This window comes from Chiloscyllium punctatum, chromosome 12 (genome assembly GCF_047496795.1).
Source record: "Chiloscyllium punctatum isolate Juve2018m chromosome 12, sChiPun1.3, whole genome shotgun sequence".
NCBI classification, from domain to species: domain Eukaryota; kingdom Metazoa; phylum Chordata; class Chondrichthyes; order Orectolobiformes; family Hemiscylliidae; genus Chiloscyllium; species Chiloscyllium punctatum.
Genome location: NC_092750.1, coordinates 94,391,838 through 94,413,485, shown reverse-complemented (window position 1 = coordinate 94,413,485; position 21,648 = coordinate 94,391,838). Strand labels below are relative to the sequence as shown.

General features: G+C 43.4%; 1 protein-coding gene across 1 annotated transcript in view; it reads left to right on the top strand.

Annotated features, from left to right (window-relative positions):
• The window catches only part of LOC140483960 (FYVE, RhoGEF and PH domain-containing protein 5-like), a 251,684-nt gene that overhangs the window by 156,171 nt on the left and 73,865 nt on the right, over positions 1-21,648 (top strand). Inside the window, exons 6-7 of the mRNA XM_072582831.1 lie at positions 3,981-4,140; positions 15,757-15,844. Coding sequence (XP_072438932.1) covers positions 3,981-4,140; positions 15,757-15,844 — 248 coding nt within the window. The remainder of the gene's footprint in view (positions 1-3,980; positions 4,141-15,756; positions 15,845-21,648) is intronic.

Here is a 21,648-nt window from a genome sequence, read left to right as displayed (position 1 = left end):
CAGCAGGTCAGGCAACATCCGAGGAGCAGGAGAGTCAACGTCTCGACCATAAGACCTTCATCATGATTGAAGTACATAAAATTATGACTGGCACAGATAGGCTAGACAGCAAGAAACATTTCCCCTTGATGGAAAGATCAATGACAAGCTGTCATAAATTTAAGGTAAGGTAGTGAGAGAATGTGAGGAAAAATGTTTTCACCCAGAGTGTGGTGGGAATCTGGAACTCACTGCCTGTGAGGGTGGTAGAAGCAGAATTCTCACTGAAGAAGCACTTAGATGTGTACTTACAATGCCAAGGCACACAAGGCTGATAGGCATGTGATGGAAAATGGGATTAGAGTAGTCAAACACTTGTTTTTGACAGGTCCTAACTCAACCGGCTGAAATTATTGTGCTGCTATTTGGGATATATGTGTAAAATGCATTGTACGTTGCAGTGAATGATGCAATCCATGTTATGGTGGACATCCAGGTATAAGTTATCCACATACGATACACTGTGTGCAACACAGTGTTGATTATGGGATATGACAGGGATATTTTGAGCAGGAAAGCAAACAAGAAACTGAAGAAAAAAATCAATGTATTTGAAATGTGATGCGAAGAGCAGTGTTACAAGGAATCAAGGCAGCATAAGCCAAACAGAAGTTTTGCATCCGATGAAAGAAAGGCCAAGCTTGCTGAAAACCATTTCCAAAAGAGCATTGTTACTGCTTTGACATGAGACTAGAGGATCCTGTGGCAAAATATTCATCAACACCATATTGGATTCCCTTGAAGAGAACTGGACACCAGAGAAGAATATAGATTGACAACAGCAAAGACTGGTGTGAAAAATCTAAAGAGGACCGTGTACAGTTTTATTTAACAAGGGATATAATTGCATTGGATGCAGTTCACTCCTATTATAAAGAGATGGTCTTACGGGGAAAGGTTTAGTAAGTTGGATTCTTTGGAGGCCAATCTTTGGGCTTTTGTGGAGCATGATAGGATAAATGCTGAGAATGTGTCTCTCTTCATGAGGGAATCTAGAACTAGGGGGCACAGTTTAAATGTACGGGGTCTCACTGTTAAGATGGAGAAAAGGAGGATTTAATCCTCTTCGAAAGCCATCAATGTTTGGAATTCTGTACCTCAGCGGAGACTGATTTGCAGCATATTTTCAAGACTGAGTTACACAGATTTTTGATCGCCAAATGTTTATGGGGAATGGGCTTGAGGTGGAGTTAAGGTCAAGATCAGATCGGCCATAAGTGTGTTGAATGGCAGAACACATTCTAGGTGGTGTGTAACCTTTTCCAGCTCCCATCCCTCATGCTGTAATGGTCTTCAGGATGTAGGTTGTGGTGAAAAATTTGGGTGGGGAATGGCTAGATATGTTACTCCCCCATCCTCTACAATCCATCCACACATGACAGTATCAATAGGGATGATCACCACACAGTTCTGTGGAGATAAATTTCCACCCTCACATTAAGGATACCCTCCATTGCGTTGTGTGGCACAGAATAGGACAGACTTTGAGCAGATCTAGCAGTTCAAAGCTGGACATCCATCAGGTGCTATGGGTCATCCACAGCAGCAGAATATATAACCTCATGGCCCAGCATATCTTCCACTCAACCACTACATCAAAGAGATGTACAGATCAACCCTGATTCAAAGAAGAGTGCAGAGTTGGGTGGTGCATACCAGGGCGGCATGGTGGCTCAGTGGTTAGCACTGCTGCCTCACAGTGCTAGGGCCCTGGGTTCAATTCCAGCCTCGGGTGACTGTGCGTAGAGTTTGCACATTCTCCCCGTGTCTGCATGGGTTTCCTCCGGGTACTCCGGTTTCCTCCCACAGTCCAAAGATGTACAGGTTAGGTAAATTGGCCATGCTAAATTGCCCCACAGTGTTCAGGGATGTGTAGGTTAGGTGCATTAGTCAGGGGAAATGTAAAGTAATCGGGTAAGGGAGTGGGTGGGATACTCTTCGGAGGGTCAGTGTGGACTTATTGGGCCGAATGGCCTTTTCGTACTCTGTAGGGATTCTAAGTAGGGATCTTAAAAGTGAGGTGAAGCTCCAAGCACTTGTAGCGTGTTAAATACAAGAAGAAACATAAAGTGGTAGATGGAGCTAAAGATCTAACAATGCAGAGATCAGACCTAAGCTCTACAGTCCTACCATTGTCATGGAAAAATTAAAAACTTACTACTAAAGGAGGCTCTCTAAGTATTTCCACCCTTGTTGTTGGGGTGCAAAAGATGAGGAGGCAAGAATTTACAGTAATCTTCAGCCAAAAATGTTGGGTGGATTATCCATCTCCGCTTCCTCCAGTGGTCCCCAGCATCACAGATACCAATGTTTGTCCAATTTGGTTCGTTCCACGTGATGTCAAGAAACAGTTGGAGAAACTGGATACTGTGCAGGATATGGACTCTGAAATCATTCCAGGAATAGCACTGCATTTCTGTGCTCCAGAACTCGCTGCATCCCGAGCCAAACTGTTCCAGTACAGTCACAACACTGGCATTTACCCAAGAATGTGGAAACTTGCCCAGGGATATCCTGTACCCAAAAAAATCCAATCAGACCAATTACTGCTCTATTCGTCTACTCTCAATCATCATTAAAGTGATGAAAGGTGTTGTTCATGGTGGTATCAAGCATCATTTGGAAATGAATACCTTGATTATTAATAGTGTGTTTGAATTCTAATCTCATTACAGCTTTGGTCCAAACATGGATTAAAGAGACAAACTCCAGGACTTAGTCATTGCTTATGACATCCAGGGCAGCATTTGACTGAATATGGCATCATGCAGTCCTTTGAAAATGGGAGTAAATGCATTTTAGGAGAAACTTTGTTGTTTGGAGTCATACATAGTGCAAAGGAAAATGTTTGTTGCTGTTAGAGGTTAGCCATGTCAGCTCCAGGACATCTCTGCAGGAGTTCCTCAGGGTAGTGTCCTAGGCCCAGCCTTCTTCAGCTGCTCCATCATAAGGTCAGAAGTGGGAGTGTTTACTGATGATTGCACAATGTTCAGTGCCATTTGCAACTGAAGCAGTCCATGTTTGAATGCAGCAAGACCTGAACAGCATCCAGGCTTAGGTTGATAAATGGCAACTTACATTTGTGCCACACAAGTGCCAGGTAATGACCATCAGCAACAAAACAGAGTCCAATCATCTCCCCATTGATGTTGAATAGTGTTGCCCCACTATCAATATCCTGAGGGTCACCATTGACCAGAGACTGGCCATATAAATTCAGTAACTCCAAGAGCAGGTCAAAGACTGGGAATTCGGCAGCAATAATTCACTTCCTTCTCAGTTCTTGGTACAAGGGAACAAATCAGGAGTGTGATTTAATACTCCTCACTTGCCAGGATAAGACGCAGCTAAAACAACACTCAAGAAGCTTGACACCGTCCAGACCAAAACAGCCCACTTGATTGGCACCACATCCACTCCCTTTACCACTGATGCTCGGTATGTCAGTGTGTGCCATCTGTATGATCTATAAAATGCACTGCACAAATTCAATAAAGCTTACTCCAATAGCAGTTTCCAAATCTACAGCTACTTTCACCCAGAAGGACAAGGGCAGCAGACACATGGGATACTACTGCTCTAAGTTCGCCCCAGGCTATACATCATCCTGACATGGAACATTATTACTGTTCCTGACCTGTCGCTGGATCAAAACCCTAAAATCCCTTCCAAGGGAGTTCCTGCACAGATCAAGAGACTCACCAACAAAAATCTAAAGGCTATTAGTGATGGGCAAGTATTGCAGTGGCACTGACATCCTGTGAACAAAGCACTTTAAACAGGACCATAACATGTTGGATTGAGTGGGGAATCCTGAGAATGGCGAGGGTTATACGGGGGTATGGGGTGGGGAAGATGGAGTTTGGTGTGCGATGGTGGTGATGGTGAACCAAGAGTGACTGCTGCATTATCTGACTGAGTCCATACCTTTCTACCATCAGGGAGCAGGCGGCTCCATGTTTGGCGCATGTGATCTTAGCCCGAGGGCCCAGACTGAGTGTGTACTCCAGGTATATTGAGCAATTTGAACATAACCTCGCAATCCTGGAACAATCCTGTAGCAACTCACGAGGGCTTTCCACAAGACTGCTGGAGTTTGAGGTAACATTCTGAGAATTGTCTCCCAGCAATTCACTCAAATCCTCAAAACCTTTTAACACCTTTATTAACCTTTACAGACATATGACATGTCTGCTTACCATCCACCTGCTCTTCCCGAGATCTGAACTAGCTCCCTTAACACTGTCATTGTCACTATCAGTTCTACTGAGATAAATCACTTCACGTTCCCAAAGCGAGAATTTTGTCATGTTTTAGCCCTTTTCACCATCTTAGCATCATCTCTTTGCAGCCTATGTTGCCATTTTACAGCATGAAATATTTCTCCTCCTGATGTGATGGAGTTGTTGGCTGGATGGAAAAAGAAGAGAAATGGTGATGTTGTCTTGATGGAGAGTGGGGATAAATGAGGAAGGTTGTTTGGATGAGCATTGGGGTAAACGAGAAGAGTTGGCTGGATGAAAATGGGATGGAAGTGGGTACTGCAGATGCTGGAGATCAGAGTCAAGATCAGAGTGGTGCTGGAGAAGCACAGCAGGTCAGGCAGCATCTGAGGAGCAGGAAAATTGATGTTTCGGGCAAAAGCTCTTCATCAGGAACCTGATTCCTGATCTGGGCTTTTGCCTGAAACATCGATTTTTTTTTTTCCTGCTCCTTGGATGTTGCCTGACCTGCTGTGCTTCTCCAGCACCACTCTAATCTTGTTTGAGTTTCAGGGTGAGTGAGGAGTATTGGCTGGATGGTTCCCTGGGGTGAGTGAGGAGTGGAGAATGGGGGTGTGTTGGCTGGATGGAGAATGGGGGTGAATGAGGAGTGTTAGCATGGAAGGGAAGAAGGTAAATGAGTGTTGGCTGGTTCTGAACAAGGTACCTAATGAATACCTTTAAAAAAACTGCGGATGCTGGAAATCAGAAACAAAAGCAGAAATTGCTGGAAAAACTCAACAGGTCTTGCAGAATCTGTGGAGCGAAAGCAGAGTTATTGTTTCAGGTCCATTCAGCTGAATGACAGAGAGGGTGTAGTTATGAAGAGAGGTTGAGTAGATTAGGATTATTTTCATTAAAAGGTTGAGGACCTGATTGAGGTCTACAAAATCGAGAGAGGTATAGACAGGGTGGATAGCAAGAAGTTTGTTTCCCAGAGTGGGGGACTTGGTTACTAGGCGTTATGAGTTCAAGGTTTGAGGGGAAAAATTTAGTGGAGATATGTGTGGAAAGTTTTTTACACAGGGTGGTGGTGCCTAGAACACATTGCTGGTAGAGGTGGTAGAGGTGGGCACAAACTGCTCCTTGGATGCTGCCTGAACTGCTGTGCTCTTCCAGCACCACTAATCCAGAATCTGGTTTCCAGCATCTGCAGTCCTTGTTTTTACCTTGTCATTTAAGATGTGTCTAGACAGATACATGAATGGGCAGGGAACAGAGGGATATAGATCCTTAGAAAATAGGCAGCAGGTTTAGATCGAGGATCTAGATCGGCGCAGGCTTGGAGGGCCAAAGGGCCTGTTCCTATGCTATAATTTTCTTTGTTTTTTTTTTCTTTGTTCACAATTGTTCACAATAATTAGCTGGTTGGGTAATGGTGATAAATGAGGAATACTGTTTGGATGCAGAATACGGGTAAATGGGGAGTGATAGCTGGACAGAGAATGGGATTAAAAATGGAGTGTTGGTTGGATGGTGACTGAGGGTAAATGAGGAACTTTGTAGGATGGCAATTGTGATAATGGAGCTTTGGCCAGTGGGTTATGGAGGAAATTGATGTTAGCTGAGTGAAGAATGTAGATAAATGAAGAGTGTCAGTTGGTGGGAAATGGGGGTAAAAGGGAATTGCAGACAGGATGGGGAATGGGGTAAATTATGAGTCCTGGCTGGTGGAGAATAGGGGAAAAACAACATGTTGACTGGATTGCAATGAGAGTAAATGACAGGTTTTGGCTGAATGGGGAATGGAGGCAAAGGAGGAGCGTTGTTTGGAAAGGGATTAGGGTAAATGAGGAGTATTGGCTAGGTGGAGAATTATCTTAAAATGGAGTGTTTGCTGGATGGCGAAATAAAGTAAATGAGGATGTTGACGGGATGGCAATTGGGATAGATGTGTACCATTGGCCAGTGGGCTATGGGTAAATGAATGTTGGCTGTGTGAGGAAAATGAATAAATGAGCGTTGGCTGGTGGAACACAGTAAGGCATGGATGTTTGTTGGAAAGGAAATTGGGTAATTTAGGAGCGCTGGCTGGATCAGAATGGGGTTAAATAATTATTGGCTGGATGGAGTATATATGGATAAATGAGCATTGGCTGGATGGAAAATGGGGGTAAAAAGGGAGTATTGGCTAGATGGAGAATGAATGTGTGGGCTAGATATGGAATGGTGTAAATTGGGAGTGTTGGTTGGATAGGGAATGAGGGGAAAGGGGTGTTGGCTGGACTAGGATATCGGGATAAAGGAGTGTTGGCTGGATGGAGCTGGGGGTAAATGACTAGTTGGCTAGACAGGAAATGGGGTAAGAAAGGAGGTTTTGATTGGGGAATGGTGGTAATTGAGTATTATTTTGATGGGCATTAGGGATAAATGAGTGTTAACTGGATAGAGAATGGGGTTAAACTGGTACTGCTCATTGTGTGTTGAGTGGTGGTAAATTGCTATTGACTGGGTGTAAAAAGAGGATAAATGAGGAGAGTTGGCTATGTAGGTGAATGGGCTAAATTGCTGGTAAAGAGAATTGTTGGTTGGATGGGGAATGTGGTTGGAAGAGGAATGTTGGCTGGATATGGAATCGGGGTAAATGAGTGGCATGCTGAACTGGGGGTAAATGAAGAGCATTGCTGGATTGGGATTAGGGAGTGATTGAGGAGTATGGGGAATGTAGATAAATAAAACATGTTGACTGGTCAGGAGAGGGAATAAGTGTGGAGTGTTGGTACCGAGGGAAAGAGAGTGAATGAGTGTTGGCTGGTTATGAAAGGGGGTATCTGAGGCTGTTGGGAATGAGAGGTAAATGTGGTGCGTTGGCTGGATCGGCAATAAGGATAAAAGAAGAGTGTAAGATGGAGGGGGAATGGTGCCAAATAAGATGCATTGGGAAAAGAGGGTGTTAGAGGAGTGTTGGCTGGATGGAGGTATATTAAGAGTGTTGGCTGGGTTCGTTATTAGGGTCAATGAGGTGTATTTGCTGGGTAGGAAATGGGATAAATGTTTATTGGCAGAATGCTGAATGGGGTAAATTAGTGTTGGTTGGGTGGGGATAGGCAGTAAATGAGGAGTGTTGGCTGGGGGGAGAATGGGTGCATTTGTGTGGAGAAACATTTATCCAGGGTTAGGGTTTAATGAGAATGTGTAGTTTGCTGCTACAGGCAGTGGTTAAAGTGAATCTTATTATCACATTTAAGGTGTAGCTAGACAGGAATATGAGGGACAACAGAATTGAGGATTGCACTGACTGAGTCACGGTTGGGAGGATGGGAACAGGCTCAAAAGGAGCATATGTGGTCTTTCTCAGTACTGTATGTCTGATGTAATTCTATGTCAGTATTGTTTAAACCTTGAGCAAGTTATTGTCACAGGCATCGAACAGGGATGATTCCAGAACTGAACCCTGTGGGACTCCGTACCCACTTCTGTTTACTTCTGAAATATTGCTCTGAAATTTGTTCTCCTGTCTGATGCATTAGTGCAGTTTACTCACCCTCCTCCCTTTTCACCCTCTTTATCTCCTGGAGCAAATTCCTATGTGTTACTTTGTCCAAGACTTTCCTAGTGTGCATGTACACCACATCCACTCCATTTCCCATCTACAGTGTTGTTACTTCCTTCAAGAATTCCATCGTGTTTGCCAGATTTTCTGTTTTAAAATCTCCTTTGGCAGTTTCTAATTCCCTTCTCTTTCTCATAATGCATTGTCATGTAGCCCTTAATCAAAGACTTGAAAGTGATGCCTCTCACAGACGTGAAGTTATTGATCTGATCATGTTGGGATTGACTCAGTCCCCAGAATGTCAGAGCAATATAAAACAGAGGAGCAGTTTGTGAGCATCATGTTTGTACCACTTCTTCAGAAAAACTTGCAATGTATTTCCTTTTTGAGTATTTATCCATTCTGTTGTGAACATTTCTATCTTTCTGACAACACATTTGAGATCAGCACAGTTCACTAACCCATTTGCCAGTGGAAACACATACTTATTCATTTACTCAAAGCCTATCATAATTTTGCATCAAAATCTCTCTACTTAAAAAATTGCAGCTCGTACAAAAATTGGTAAGGTAATTAACAGTAACCAGGAAGTGCAGTAAGTTATCAATAAACTGATCAGCTGGGCAGAAAACTGTCAATCGTAATTCAATATGAAGAAGTGTGGGGTGATGCGCTTGCTGGAAATCAAATGAGAGAATCCACAATTAATACTAAGAAATGTAGAGGGACATTGAATCCCTGACGGTAGCAGGGCAGGTAGAAAATTTGTTTAAGAAGCATGTGGAATCTCATCCTTACAGATAAGAGCAGGGAGGTTTTGCTGGAACTATTATATCACCGACTGAATAGTTCTGGGCACTACATTACAAGAAGTATGAAATCGCACTAAGTGAGGCCGCAGGGTAAATTTTCAAAGATGTAGCCAAGATTAGAGAATTGCTGCCATGAGGAAAAATTGGATTGGCCGGGATTTATTTCCTTGCTGCAGAGGAACTGAACAAAGTCGTGTCAAATTATGTATTACTTCATCCTATATTAAATTTCATGCGACCGTACATCTGACCAATCAGCTAAGGGAAACAGTTGCTTTCTATTCACCCTGTCCAAGCCCCTCCCAATCTTATACACCTCTATCAGGTCCCCCCAACCTGCTCCAAAGAAAATAACCTGAGCTCATGCAATCTGTCTTCGTAGCTGAAATTTTACATCTAAGGCAATATCCTGGTGAATCTCCGCTGCACTCCATACATTGCAATCACATCCTTTCTATAGTTTGATGACCAGAACTGCACATAGTACTTCAGCGGTGGTGTAACCAAAGTTCAGCTCCAACATGATCTCCCTGCTCTTATAATCTATACTGCAGCTGAAAAAGTGAAGTGTCCTGTATGCTTTCTTAATTATACTATTAATCACTCCAGTCACCTTCAGCGATTTGTGGATTGGCACCTCAAGATTCCTCTGTTACTCTGACCCTCCTAGTGTCCTGCTATTCATTAAGTAGTCCCTTGTCTTGTTCACTTTTAGAAAGTGTGTCATCTCTCATCTGTTTATATCCTCCTGTAACCTCAAACATCCCTTCACTGTCAGTCACCAGCCAATAATTGTGCCGTCCTCACACTAATCATCCCTCCCACGTTCTCATCTGCAGCTTTTCTGAAAAGTAAGGGACCCTGTGGACTCCAGCCACACAAACACGCTTCTCCATCTCCTGTCACTAAGCCAGTTTTGCTAATTTACTCCCATGAGCTTTTACTTTCTTTATCAGTTTCCATGTGAGGCCCTGTTAAAAGCCTTACTGGAATCCATGTAGACTACATCAGCTGCCTTACCCTCACCCAAGCACTTTGTCATCTCCCTGAAAAGTTCCACGAAATTTGGTAGGCATTGGTACTGGGACCTCAACTATTTATAATCCATATCAGTGACTCAGATGAAGGGACCAAAGTTTGGTTGCTGTGAATCAGCCATAATCATATTGAGATAAGACCCCAGAACACTGGAAGTTCATCTCGATTGCAAATCAAAACCCAACCTCGCTCTTAAGCAGCTCAAGGCTTAAGTCCTGGCAGGGGAGAGGGATGCAGCCAATGATCAGGAACCAAGATTTGTGAGTGGGATTGAAGCTAATCATTAACCAGGGGAGCTTTCTGCTTCTCAATCTGTCCATCATATCAGTCTGGATAGTTCTTCTCATGCTTTGACCCTTTGCTTTCCTTTCAGTTTAACTAACCTCAGCACCTTGGTGCATTTGACTACATTGAAACTGTTAGATGAGTCAAGTTGTCAATGTTAATTATCTCAAGTTTGCTTTGCATTCTGCAACTTTCTGCCTCTCAGCATATTCTGGATTAAGTTCCTTCCAGATTCAGTTATCTGCATAATAAACATAAAGTCCAGAGACTATAGCGTGTTTAATTGAAAGTTGAGATGCTGTTCCTTAAGGTTGCACTGGAGCAATGCAGCAGACCAAGGGCAGAGGTTCAGATATCCAAAGAGGGGTCACTCAGTCTCTGTTTGGTCTCTCAAATGTGGAAGAAATCACATTATGAGGTGTGAATCTAGTAAACCAGATTGAACAGAGCAACATAAATCATTGATCCACCTGGAAAGTGGGTTTTGGAGCTCTGAGTGAGGAGAGAAGGAATAAGGACAAACATTACTCATTCTTTATGAAAAGATGATATGGAAGGGGGTTGAGGTCTTGTGAGGTGATAGAGATGTTGACCAAGGTGTGGTGGAGGGAATGAAAATGGGGAGCAGAAGATGTGTTTGATGTGGCACCGTGCTGGATTTGCTTGTGGAAGTTGGTCAGGCAGAAAGTGAACAGATAGGAAATTCTATTCTGGGTCTGAGAGAAAAGAAGGTCATGGTGTTTCTCCAGATCAGTGGGGTCTGTGTTAATTGTGTTTCTTTATGTTTGTATTGTTTCTCTGGGTTTGTCTTTTAGTTGGTCTGTATTTGTGTTTGAGAGCTACTAGCGAGTTTCATTTTCCCTTCTTCTATAATGGGATGTGGGCAAGGCCAACATTTGGTACCCATCTGAACTGAATGACATGCTTATTCACTTTAGAGGAAAATTAAGATTCAGTCACATTGCAGTGAGTCTGGAGTCACGTGTAGGCCAGACCAGGTAAGGACAGCAGATGTCCTTTGAGGAAGTAAATCTGCTGTCATTAGTGAACCAGAGGGGTTCTTTTTACAACAATTGATGAATATTTCATGGGGCTGTTGCATAGGCTGTTTCCAATTCCAGATTTATTCAGTGAATTTGAATTCCACCAGATGCCATGGTGGGACTTGAACCTATATCACCAGGCACTGACATGGAGCTCTAATTACTGCTTGAGTCATATTATGATTATGCTACAATATGCTCCTGTGATATGCTATTTGTATTGCTGTTTCTGTGTGTGTCTTTGTGTTTGTGTGTCGGTTTTTGTGTCAGTTTTTCTTTTGGTCTGTATTGGTATTAGAATTTCTGTGGGTTATTGTCTCAGTGGGTCTGTGTTAGTGTTTCTGCACATCTGTGTTTGTATTAGGTGTTCCAGGAGTCTGTGTTGGTGCTAGTATTTCCATGGGGTTGTTTGTTTTGCTGTTTCTGTGAGACTGAAACTTTAGAATCCCTACAATGTGGAAACAGGCCACTTCGCCCAATAAGTCGACACCGACCCTCCGAACAGCATCCCAACCAGACCTATTCCCCTACTCTATCCCTGTCACTCTGTATTTCCATGGCTAATGCACTTAACTTACACGTCGCTGGATACAATGGGCAATCTATCTAACTTGCACAATGTGGGAAGAAACCAGAACACCCAGTAGAAAGCTGTACAAACACGGGGAGAATGTGCAAACTCCACACAGACAGTTGCTTGAGGGTGGAATCGAATCCAGGTCCCTGGTGCTGTGAGGCTTTTGTGTTATTCTGGATTTGTGTTAGTGAGTGTTTATATGGATCTGTGTTCGTATTACTGTTTCTATGGGTCAGTTTTTCTGTTTGTGTTCCTGTGTGTAAGCATTTGAGTTACTGCTTCTGTGGATCTTTGTTTGAGCTGATGTTTCACTTGGTCAATATTTTTATTAGTGTTTTTTTGTGGGTTTGTTGTGTTTCAGTATTTCTGGGTCACTGTGTTGCTGATTCTGAGTCTGTATTTGAGTCAGTATTCTTTGTCTTAATGGTAGTGTTGCCGTTTCTGTGCGTATGTACAGTAATGCAGTTTTGCTGAGGGTTTGCATTATATTTCAGTTTGTGTGTGGAATTGTGTTTGTGTTTCTGTGTGTCTGTGTTTGTGTTGCTGTCTCTGTGCATCTATGTTTAAGTTAGTATTTCTGTGGATCCGTATTTGAATTTGCATTTCTGCTTTTGTGGGTTAGTGATGGAGTTACTGGAAGTGGACCAGTATTGTGCTTCAGTATTTCTATTGGTCTGTTTTAGTATTACTGTTTCTGTGTATCTGCTTTTATGTTTTCTGCCTCTGCTTTTTCACTTGATTTGTTGTGGTCATATGTACTCAAATATAGTGAAAAGCTCTGTTTGTGAGCAGTATAGACAGATCATAGTAAGCAAGGACATACCAAGCAGAAACTGCAGCACGAACGCAGACCTACAGAAAGTGCAACACTAACACTGACCTGGTGGTTTGATCTGGGATCATGACATAATTTGAGACTTCATCTAGGATATTAACATAATTTGGGGACTCCTGTGGGATTTCAAATAGATAGACAAATTAGTTAGATTTGCTGAATTTTAAACTGGATAAGATTTTTAGCCAGAATGAAGCATATAAATTACACTGCTCAGAAGGTGTACAAAGTAGTACATGAATAAGGTCAACACTATTTGAAGTTAGAGAGTCCATTCATCAGCAGGAAAGAAGCTGCTCTTGAACCTGATGGTGTGTGTGTGTCCAAGCTTCTGTATATTCTGCCCAATGGAAGAAGCTCTAAAAGAGCTTTACCAGCATGAGATGATGTTGGCAGCCTTTCCGTGGCATAAGAAATGTAAGTGGAGTCGATGGATGGAAGGTTGGCTCCCGTGATGGTATGTGCTGTTGTCACAACCTTCTGAAGTTTTATCTGGTCCGGGACAAAGCATTCACTGTACCAGGCCGTTATGCACTCAGTATGCTTTCTATGGTTTACCTGTAAATGTTGATGACAGTCCGTAGGGACATGCCGAATTTCTTCAGCCACCTGAGGAAAAAGAGGTGTTGTGCCTTCCTGACCACAGCATCTACATGAGAAGTCCAGGACAGGTTTCTGGTTTTTGTCACTCCTTGGAACTTGACGCTCTTAACCTGTTCAACCTCAGCTCCATTTCAGTTAGTGTTGCGGTTTCTGTGGGTCTGTGTTCATGTTGCAGTTTCTGTGGGTCTGTGTTCGTGTTGCAGTTTCTGTGGGTCTGTGTTCATGTTGTAGTTTCTGTGGGTCTGTGTTCATGTTGCAGTTTCTGTGGGTCTGTATTCGTGTTGCAGTTTCTGTGGGTCTGTGTTCATGTTGCAGTTTCTGTCGGTCTGTGTTCATGTTGCAGTTTCTGTGGGTCTGTGTTCGTGTTACAGTTTCTGTGGGTCTGTGTTCATGTTGCAGTTTCTGTGGGTCTGTGTTCGTGTTGCAGTTTCTGTGGGCCAGTGTTAGTGTTGCAGTTTCTGTGGGTCTGTGTTCATGTTGCAGTTTCTGTGGGTCTGTGTTTGTGTTGCAGTTTCTGTGGGTCTGTGTTTGTGTTGCAGTTTCTGTGGGTCTGTGTTAGTGTTGCAGTTTCTGTGGGTCTGTGTTCGTGTTACAGTTTCTGTGAGTCTGTGTTTGTGTTGCAGTTTCTGTGGGTCTGTGTTAGTGTTGCAGTTTCTGTGGGTCTGTGTTCGTGTTACAGTTTCTGTGAGTCTGTGTTCGTGTTGCAGTTTCTGTGGGTCTGTGTTCGTGTTGCAGTTTCTGTAGGTGTGTATTCGTGTTGCAGTTTCTATGGGTCAGTGTTTGTGTTGCAGTTTCGGTGGGTGTGTGTTAGCTGTTGCAGTTTTTAGGGGTTTGTGTTTGTGTTGCAGGTTCTGTAGGTGTGTGCTCGTGTTGCAGTTTCAGTAGGTCTGCGTTTATATTGCAGTTACTGTAGGTTTGTGTTCATGTTGTAGTTTCTATGGGTCTGTGTTTGTGTTGCAGTTTTCTGTGGGTCTGTGTGCGTGTTGCAGTTTCTGTGGGTCTGTGTTGTTTATGTTGCAGTTTCTGTGGTTCTGTGTTCATGTTGCAGTTTCTGTGGGTCTGTGTTAGTGTTGCAGTTTCTGTGGTTCTGTATTCGTGTTGCAGTTTCTGTAGGTGTGTGTTCGTGTTGCAGTTACTGTAGGTTTGTGTTCGTGTTGTAGTTTCTGTGGGTCTGTGTTTGTGTTGCAGTTTCTGTGGGTTTGTGTTTGTGTTGCAGTTTTCTGTGGGTTTGTGTGCGTGTTGCAGTTTCTGTGGGTTTGTGTTCGTGTTGCAGTTTCTGTGGGTCTGTGTTGTTCGTGTTGCAGTTTCTGTGGGTTTGTGTTCGTGTTGCGGTTTCTGTGGGTCTGTGTTAGTGTTGCAGTTTCTGTGGGTCTGTGTTCGTGTTACAGTTTCTGTGAGTCTGTGTTCGTGTTGCAGTTTCTGTGGGTCTGTGTTCGTGTTGCAGTTTCTGTAGGTGTGTATTCGTGTTGCAGTTTCTATGGGTCAGTGTTGTTCGTGTTGCAGTTTCTGTGGTTCTGTGTTCATGTTGCAGTTTCTGTGGGTCTGTATTAGTGTTGCAGTTTCTGTGGGTTTGTGTTTGTGTTGCAGTTTTCTGTGGGTCTGTGTGCATGTTGCAGTTTCTGTGGGTTTGTATTCGTGTTGCAGTTTCTGTGGGTCTGTGTTGTTCGTGTTGCAGTTTCTGTGGGTCTGTGTTCGTGTTGCGGTTTCTGTGGTTCTGTGTTCATGTTGCAGTTTCTGTGGGTCTGTGTTGTTCGTGTTGCAGTTTCTGTGGGTCTGTGTTCGTGTTGCAGTTTCTGTGGGTCTGTGTTCGTGTTGCAGTTTCTGTAGGTCTGTGTTCGTGTTGCAGTTTCTGTGGGTCTGTGTTCGTGTTGCAGTTTCTGTGGGTCTGTGTTAGTGTTGCAGTTTCTGTGGGTGTGTGTTAGCTGTTGCAGTTTTTAGGGGTTTGTGTTTGTGTTGCAGGTTCTGTAGGTGTGTGCTCGTGTTGCAGTTTCAGTAGGTCTGCATTTATATTGCAGTTACTGTAGGTTTGTGTTCATGTTGTAGTTTCTATGGGTCTGTGTTTGTGTTGCAGTTTCTGTGGGTTTGTGTTTGTGTTGCAGTTTTCTGTGGGTCTGTGTGCGTGTTGCAGTTTCTATAGGTTTGTGTCCGTGTTGCAGTTTCTGTGGGTCTGTGTTCGTGTTGCAGTTTCTGTGGGCCTGTGTTCGTGTTGCAGTTTCTGTGGGTTTGTGTTTACAGTTTCTGTGGGTCTGTGTTTGTTTGGCTGATTTACCAATGGAAAAAGGAGTGATCTGTATTCTGGCCTAGGTCCGTGTTACTTTCTGTTGATAAACACTGGCACAGAGTTATTGCTAGTCAACTGCCCTTGTAGGGCCTCACGATCTGACTCCAGTTACTCTCCCTCAGTTAGGATTTGTTTCAGGTCACCTGGATTCCTCTTCCTTCAATTAACCCATTTCTGGCATTGCCATATTTAAGTGTGGCTGCTGCTTTCCTTCTTTTCCGACAGATATCTGGTTTCACTTGATACATGCCCACTCTATGTGCAACTCCTGAGATGTTGTTTGCAGTACTCACAGCCTGCTATGTTTCTCTGGGTCTGGATTTTTTTTTTGTGTGTCTGCATTTGTGTATCTTTTTCTTCTGAGAGTGATTGTTTGGAATCCCACGTTGATAATTTTTGTCATCTGTGTCAATCCTATGAAATGAGTTATTGGATATATTTTTGAGTGATTTTAATTGGTCTCTCTTCCCCTGTGTCATGGTTTCTAGATCCATCCTGATTCTAACAGGCTGACCGTAAAGCAATGTCTTTTCATGCTGTTACTGCGAGTCCCTCAGTATCACCTTTATCTGACAGGTGAGTACACTGTTGAACAGAATCGTGCCTCCTTTCTGCACATGCCATTCTCCTTCATTTTGCAATGGGACTGGAACATCCTGTTCTGAACCACGAAATGAAGGGAGCTGAAGACCACAAAACCATCGTGTGCTTGAGCAGAATTCAGTCATGTCAAGGCAACTGTTACAGGCGACGTTTGACTGTTGACTTCTGTTCTCGCTCATGTGACTCTTACAAATGCCATTCGTCAGTAAGTGATCCGCAACTTCATAAATTATTTTGATCTCAGACAAATAGAAGATCTTCATTCACTGCAAAAATAATTGTCCTGAATGTCATACTCCAATAGCGTTGCATGAAATCTCTGTAGATGACGGATGGACTAACATTCTCTCGGTCCAATATTTCCTTATTATTTTCAAATCCAAGTGATTTACAGCACTATTGAGTCCTTGAGTTCAACCCGGAGCAATCCAGTCAACTGCTCAGCAGTTCAGGACTGGTATTATGCGTGCAGGGATGGCTCTGTCTGTCACTAATTATCGAATCTCTTGTACTCATGTCCACACTTCCCTATGCCTTCCTGTGCAGCCCAGTCCCCTGCAGTGTGGTTGACACTTCTCCATCACTCTTTCTACCCTTCAACACTGGAACCTGATATGAGTGCCACAATTGCTGCACTGCCTGCTCAGAGACCACCACCCGTATACCTCCAATCCTGCCCCAACTCCCACCCCCCTGCTCTCTCATGCTGCAAGGTGACTACTTCCAGTAGCAACAATGGATATTCCTCAAGTTTTGGAATGCTGGAACAATTGGTACCTCATGAGGGGTGTGGTTTTCCAGGAAACACCTGAAGTTAAAATTGTAAAATATGGAACTGAGACTGTCAATTGTTCGGAGTGTTAGCTGCTTTATTTAACAATGCTTATTAATCTTTGGTTCTATTTAGCTATTAAGCTAGCAGTCAAACACTGCAAAAAATGCCTAACGGCAAACAACAATAAATAAAATACTAAAGATAACTGAGCACTAATACCTGAGTACTTGTCTGAATTCCTTCAAGTGATACCCACTATGCTGCTAATATGTTGCTTCACTAGCTTTGCCTCTGTGGCTTTTTGTGATACTTGCTACCATGTCTGCACTGTACTTAAATGATAAGTTTACTCTGTATCCAACCCTATGTTCTACCTGTTCTGTATCTAACCTCCATGTTATTTCTGTCCAGGGAATGTTTGAAAGTGGAAAATGTAGACTGTCTTTTACTTTGTGCAGCCAGCATTGTATATACCCTGGGAGTTGAGAGTGTGGTGCTGAAAAAGCACAGCAGGTTATCCAGCATCTGAGGAGCACGACAATCAATGTTTCGGGCAAGAGCCCTTTATCAGGAATCACTCCTGATGAAAGGCTTATGCCCGAAATGTCGATTCTCCTCCTCGGATGCTGCCTGACCTGCTGTGCTTTTCCAGCACCGCACTCTCAACTCTGATCTCCAGCATCTACAGTCCTCAATTTCTCCTCTACCCTGAGAGTGTTTGATGTGGACAATGTAGAGTGAGCTTGAGGGAATGTATGATTAACAGTAGGATTCTGGGAAACCCTGAGGATCAGACGGACCTAGGTGTGCATGGACACCGGTCCTTGAAGGTAAAAGTGGATAAAGTGATTAAGAAGGCAGAGAAATACTTGCCTTTACTATTCGAAGCATAGACTTCAAGAACAGGGAGGTTATGCTGTATAAAATGGTAGTCAGGCTAGAGTATTGTGTGCAGTTCTGGAATCCACATTACAGGAGGCATGTGATAGCCGTGGAGGATGCAGAGAGATTTACCAGGATGTCGCCTGGGCTGGAGAGTTTCAATTATGAAGAGAGTTTGGACAATCTGAGGTTGTTTTCCTTAGAGCAAAGGAGATTGAGAGGGACATGATTGAGAAGTATAAAATTGTGAGGGGCACAGACAGGGTAGATAAAAAGAAACTTTTCCCTTTGAAGGTGGAATCAGTGATCAGGGGCACATATTGAATGAAAGATTCAGGAAATTTGGAGGGGATGTGAGAAAACATTTTTCGCCCAGACTGTGGTGTAACTCACAGCCTATAAGGGTGTTAGAGGTAGAAGTCCTCGTAAGATTGAAGAGATATTTAGATGTTCACTTATGATGCCAAGACATACCAAGTCATAGGTCATGTGCTGGAAAATGGGGTTAGCATGTTCAGAAGAGGTGGTTATTTTTGACCAACGTGGATGTGATGGGCCGAATGTCTATTTTGTTTGCTGTAGACCTCTTAGGCTCTATGACTCACTCTGTACACAATATATATCATTGATTTAAATGTGGGGACCAAATGTAATATTTACAAACTTGCAGGTGATAAAGCTAAGCAAGAATGCGTATTGTGAGGAAATTGTTAAGCAGCTTCGAGAGTGTTTGGACAAGCTTTATGAATGGACAGGGATGTGGCAGATAGAATATAATCTGGTTATCCACTTTGGGAGGAGAAACAAATGCGTGGAATATTTCTTAAATCATGAGACATTGGGAAATATAAGTGTGCAAGGAGTCCCTATAGATCCGTCAATGAAGGCTAACGTGCATTTTCAGCAAGCTATTAGGAAGCTTATAGAATGTTGTTTTTTATCGGAAGAAGATTTGATTACAAGAGTAGTAAAGTCTTGATGAAGGGATATTGGTCAAACAGGGCCTAGAATTGATACAGTTTTGAAGAATGAGAGATGATCTCACTGAAATGGTAGCAATTACTTGGACAGGGTAGATGCAGGTCAGATTTGTTTGAGGAGACACAATTTGAAAATAAGGGGAATGTCATTTAGCATTGAAATGAGAAGCATTCCTAAGACTCTCAGGTTGGCGAATTCATGGAATTCTCTCCCTAAGACGGCTGAGGAAGGTCAGTGTTTGAGTTTATTTAAAGAAGAGATTGATACATTGCTAAGTGCCAGTGATATTAAAAGAGTGAGTTGAGGTAATAGCGCTCAATCAGCCATGATCATATTTATGTCATATAGACAAAGGAATGAGGTCCTAAAAGCAGAATTTAGGGAGCTCAGAAGTAGATTAAAGAAGAGGTTCCAAAAAGTAGTAATCTTTGGATTATGCCTGAGATCAGATGCGAGTGCGTATTGGCAAAGGAAGTTACTTGGGATGAATGTATGGCCCAAGAAATGGTACAGGAGGGAGAGCTTTAGATTTCTGGAACATTGGGACCTTATTTGAAGGCTGTACAAAGTGAAAGGGACCAGCATCCTTGTGGGCAGGTTTGCTAGAGCTGTTGGGGAGGATTTACACTAACTTGGCAGAGGGCTAGAAAGAGTGTTCAACAGGAGAAGATGAATGGTCAACATTAGGAGACACAGCAAGTAAGTCAAAATGGCACAAGGGAGTTTATCAATTTTAATGCTAGGAGTCGGACAAGTGAGGGACAGATGGGTTGAGGGCACAAATAAAAGCATGGGGGAATGATGTTATTGAGACATAGAACATAGAACAGTACAGCACAGAACAGGCCCTTCAGCCCACGATGTTGTGCCAACCATTGATCCTCATGTATGCACCCTCAAATTTCTGTGACCATATGCATGTCCAGGAGGCTCTTAAATGTCCCCAATGACCTTGCTTCCACAACTGCTGCTGGCAACGCATACCATGCTCTCACAACTCTCTGTGTGAAGGACCCCCCTCTGACATCCCTTCTATTTCCTTCAACCAGCTTAAAACTATGACCCCTCGTGTTAGTCGTTTCTGCCCTGGGAAATAGTCTCTGGCTATCGACTCTATCTATGCCTCTCATTATCTTGTATACCTCAATTAGGTCCCCACTTCTCCTCCTTTTCTCCAATGAAAAAAGTCCGAGCTCAGTCATCCTCTCCTAATAAGATAAGCCCTCCAGTCCAGGCAGCATCCTGGTAAACCTCCTCTGAACCCTCTCCAAAGCATCCACATCTTTCCTATAATAGGGTGACCAGAACTGGACGCAGTATTCCAAGTGTGGTCTAACCAAAGTTTTATAGAACTGCAACAAGATTTCATGACTCTTAAACTCAATACCCCTGTTAATGAAAGCCAAAACACCATATGCTTTCTTAACAACCCTGTCCACTTGGGTGGCCATTTTAAGGGATCTATGTACCTGCACCCCAAGATCCCTCTGTTCCTCCACACTGCCAAGAATCCTATCCTTAATCCTGTACTCAGCTTTCAAATTCGACCTTCCAAAATGCATCACCTCGCATTGATCCAGGTTGAACTCCATCTGCCACCTCTCAGCCCATCTCTGCATCCTGTCAATGTCCCACTGCAGCCTACAACAGCCCTCTATACTGTCAATGACACCTCCAACCTTTGTGTCATCTGCAAACTTGCTGACCCATCCTTCAATCCCCTCATCCAAGTCATTAATAAAAATTACAAACAATAGAGGCCCAAGGACAGAGTTCTGTGGAACACCACTCACCACTGACTTCCAGGCAGAATATTTTCCTTCTCCTACCACTCGCTGTCTTCTGTTGGCCAGCCAATTCTGTATCCACACAGCTATGTTCCCCTGAATCCCATTCCTCCTGACCTTCTGAATGAGCCTACCATGGGGAACCTTATCAAATGCCTTGCTGAAGTCCATATACACCACATCCGCCGCTCGACCCTCATCAACCTTTCTAGTCACATCCTCAAAGAACTCGATAAGGTTTGTGAGGCATGACCTGCCCCTCACAAAGCCGTGTTGACTACATTTAATCAAGCCGTGCTCTTCCAAATGGTCATAAATCCTATCCCTCAGAATCCTTTCTAACACCTTGCAGATGACAGACGTGAGACTTACTGGTCTGTAATTGCTGGGGATTTCCCTATTTCCTTTCTTGAAGAGAGGAATTACATTTGCCTCTCTTCAGTCCTCAGGTACGACTCCAGTGGAGAGCGAGGATGAAAAGATCTTCGCAAGTGGCGAAGCAATTGCATTTCTCGTTTCCCAAAGCAGCCGAGGACAAATCTGGTCAGGGCCTGGCGACTTGTCAATCTTAATGTTTAACAAAGTTTTCAGCACATCAGCTTCCTCTATCTCTATCCATTTCAGCATGCACACCTGCTCTTCAAAGTTTCATTCACTACAAAGTTCATTTCTTTCGTAAAGACAGAAGCAAAAACTCATTTCGGGCTTCCCCTACCTCCCCAGACTCCACACACAAATTCCCTATGCTATCCCTGATCGGCCCTACTCTTTCTTTGACCATTCTCTTATTCCTCACATAAGTGTAAAATGCCAAGCCTTTTTTGTGCTCCCTCCTGGCTCTCCTCAGACCATTTTTCAGCTCCTTCCTCGCCTGCCTGTAATCCTGTAGAGCTGAGCTTGACCCTAGCTACCTCCACCTTATGTAAGCTACCTTTTTCCTTTTGACGAGAAGCTCCACCGCTCTCGTTATCCAAGGTTCCTTTATCTTACCACTTCTTGCCTGTCTCAGAGGGACATATTTATTCATCACTTGCAACAACTGTTCCTTAAACAATCTCCACATGTCTATAGTTCCATTACCATGGAACAATTGCTCCCAATCCATGCTTCCTAACTCATGTCTAATCGCGTCATAGTTTCCTCTTCCCCAATTAAATATCCTCCCATTTTGCCTGATCCTGTCTTTTCTCCATAGCTATGTAGAATGTGAGGCAGTTGTGGTCACTATCACCAAAATGCTCTCCAAACAACAAGATCTGATACCTGCCCTGGCTCGTTTCTGAGCACCAAGTCTAGAATGGCCTCTCCCCTCGTCGGCCTGTCAACGTACTGAGTTAGGAAACCCTCCTGAA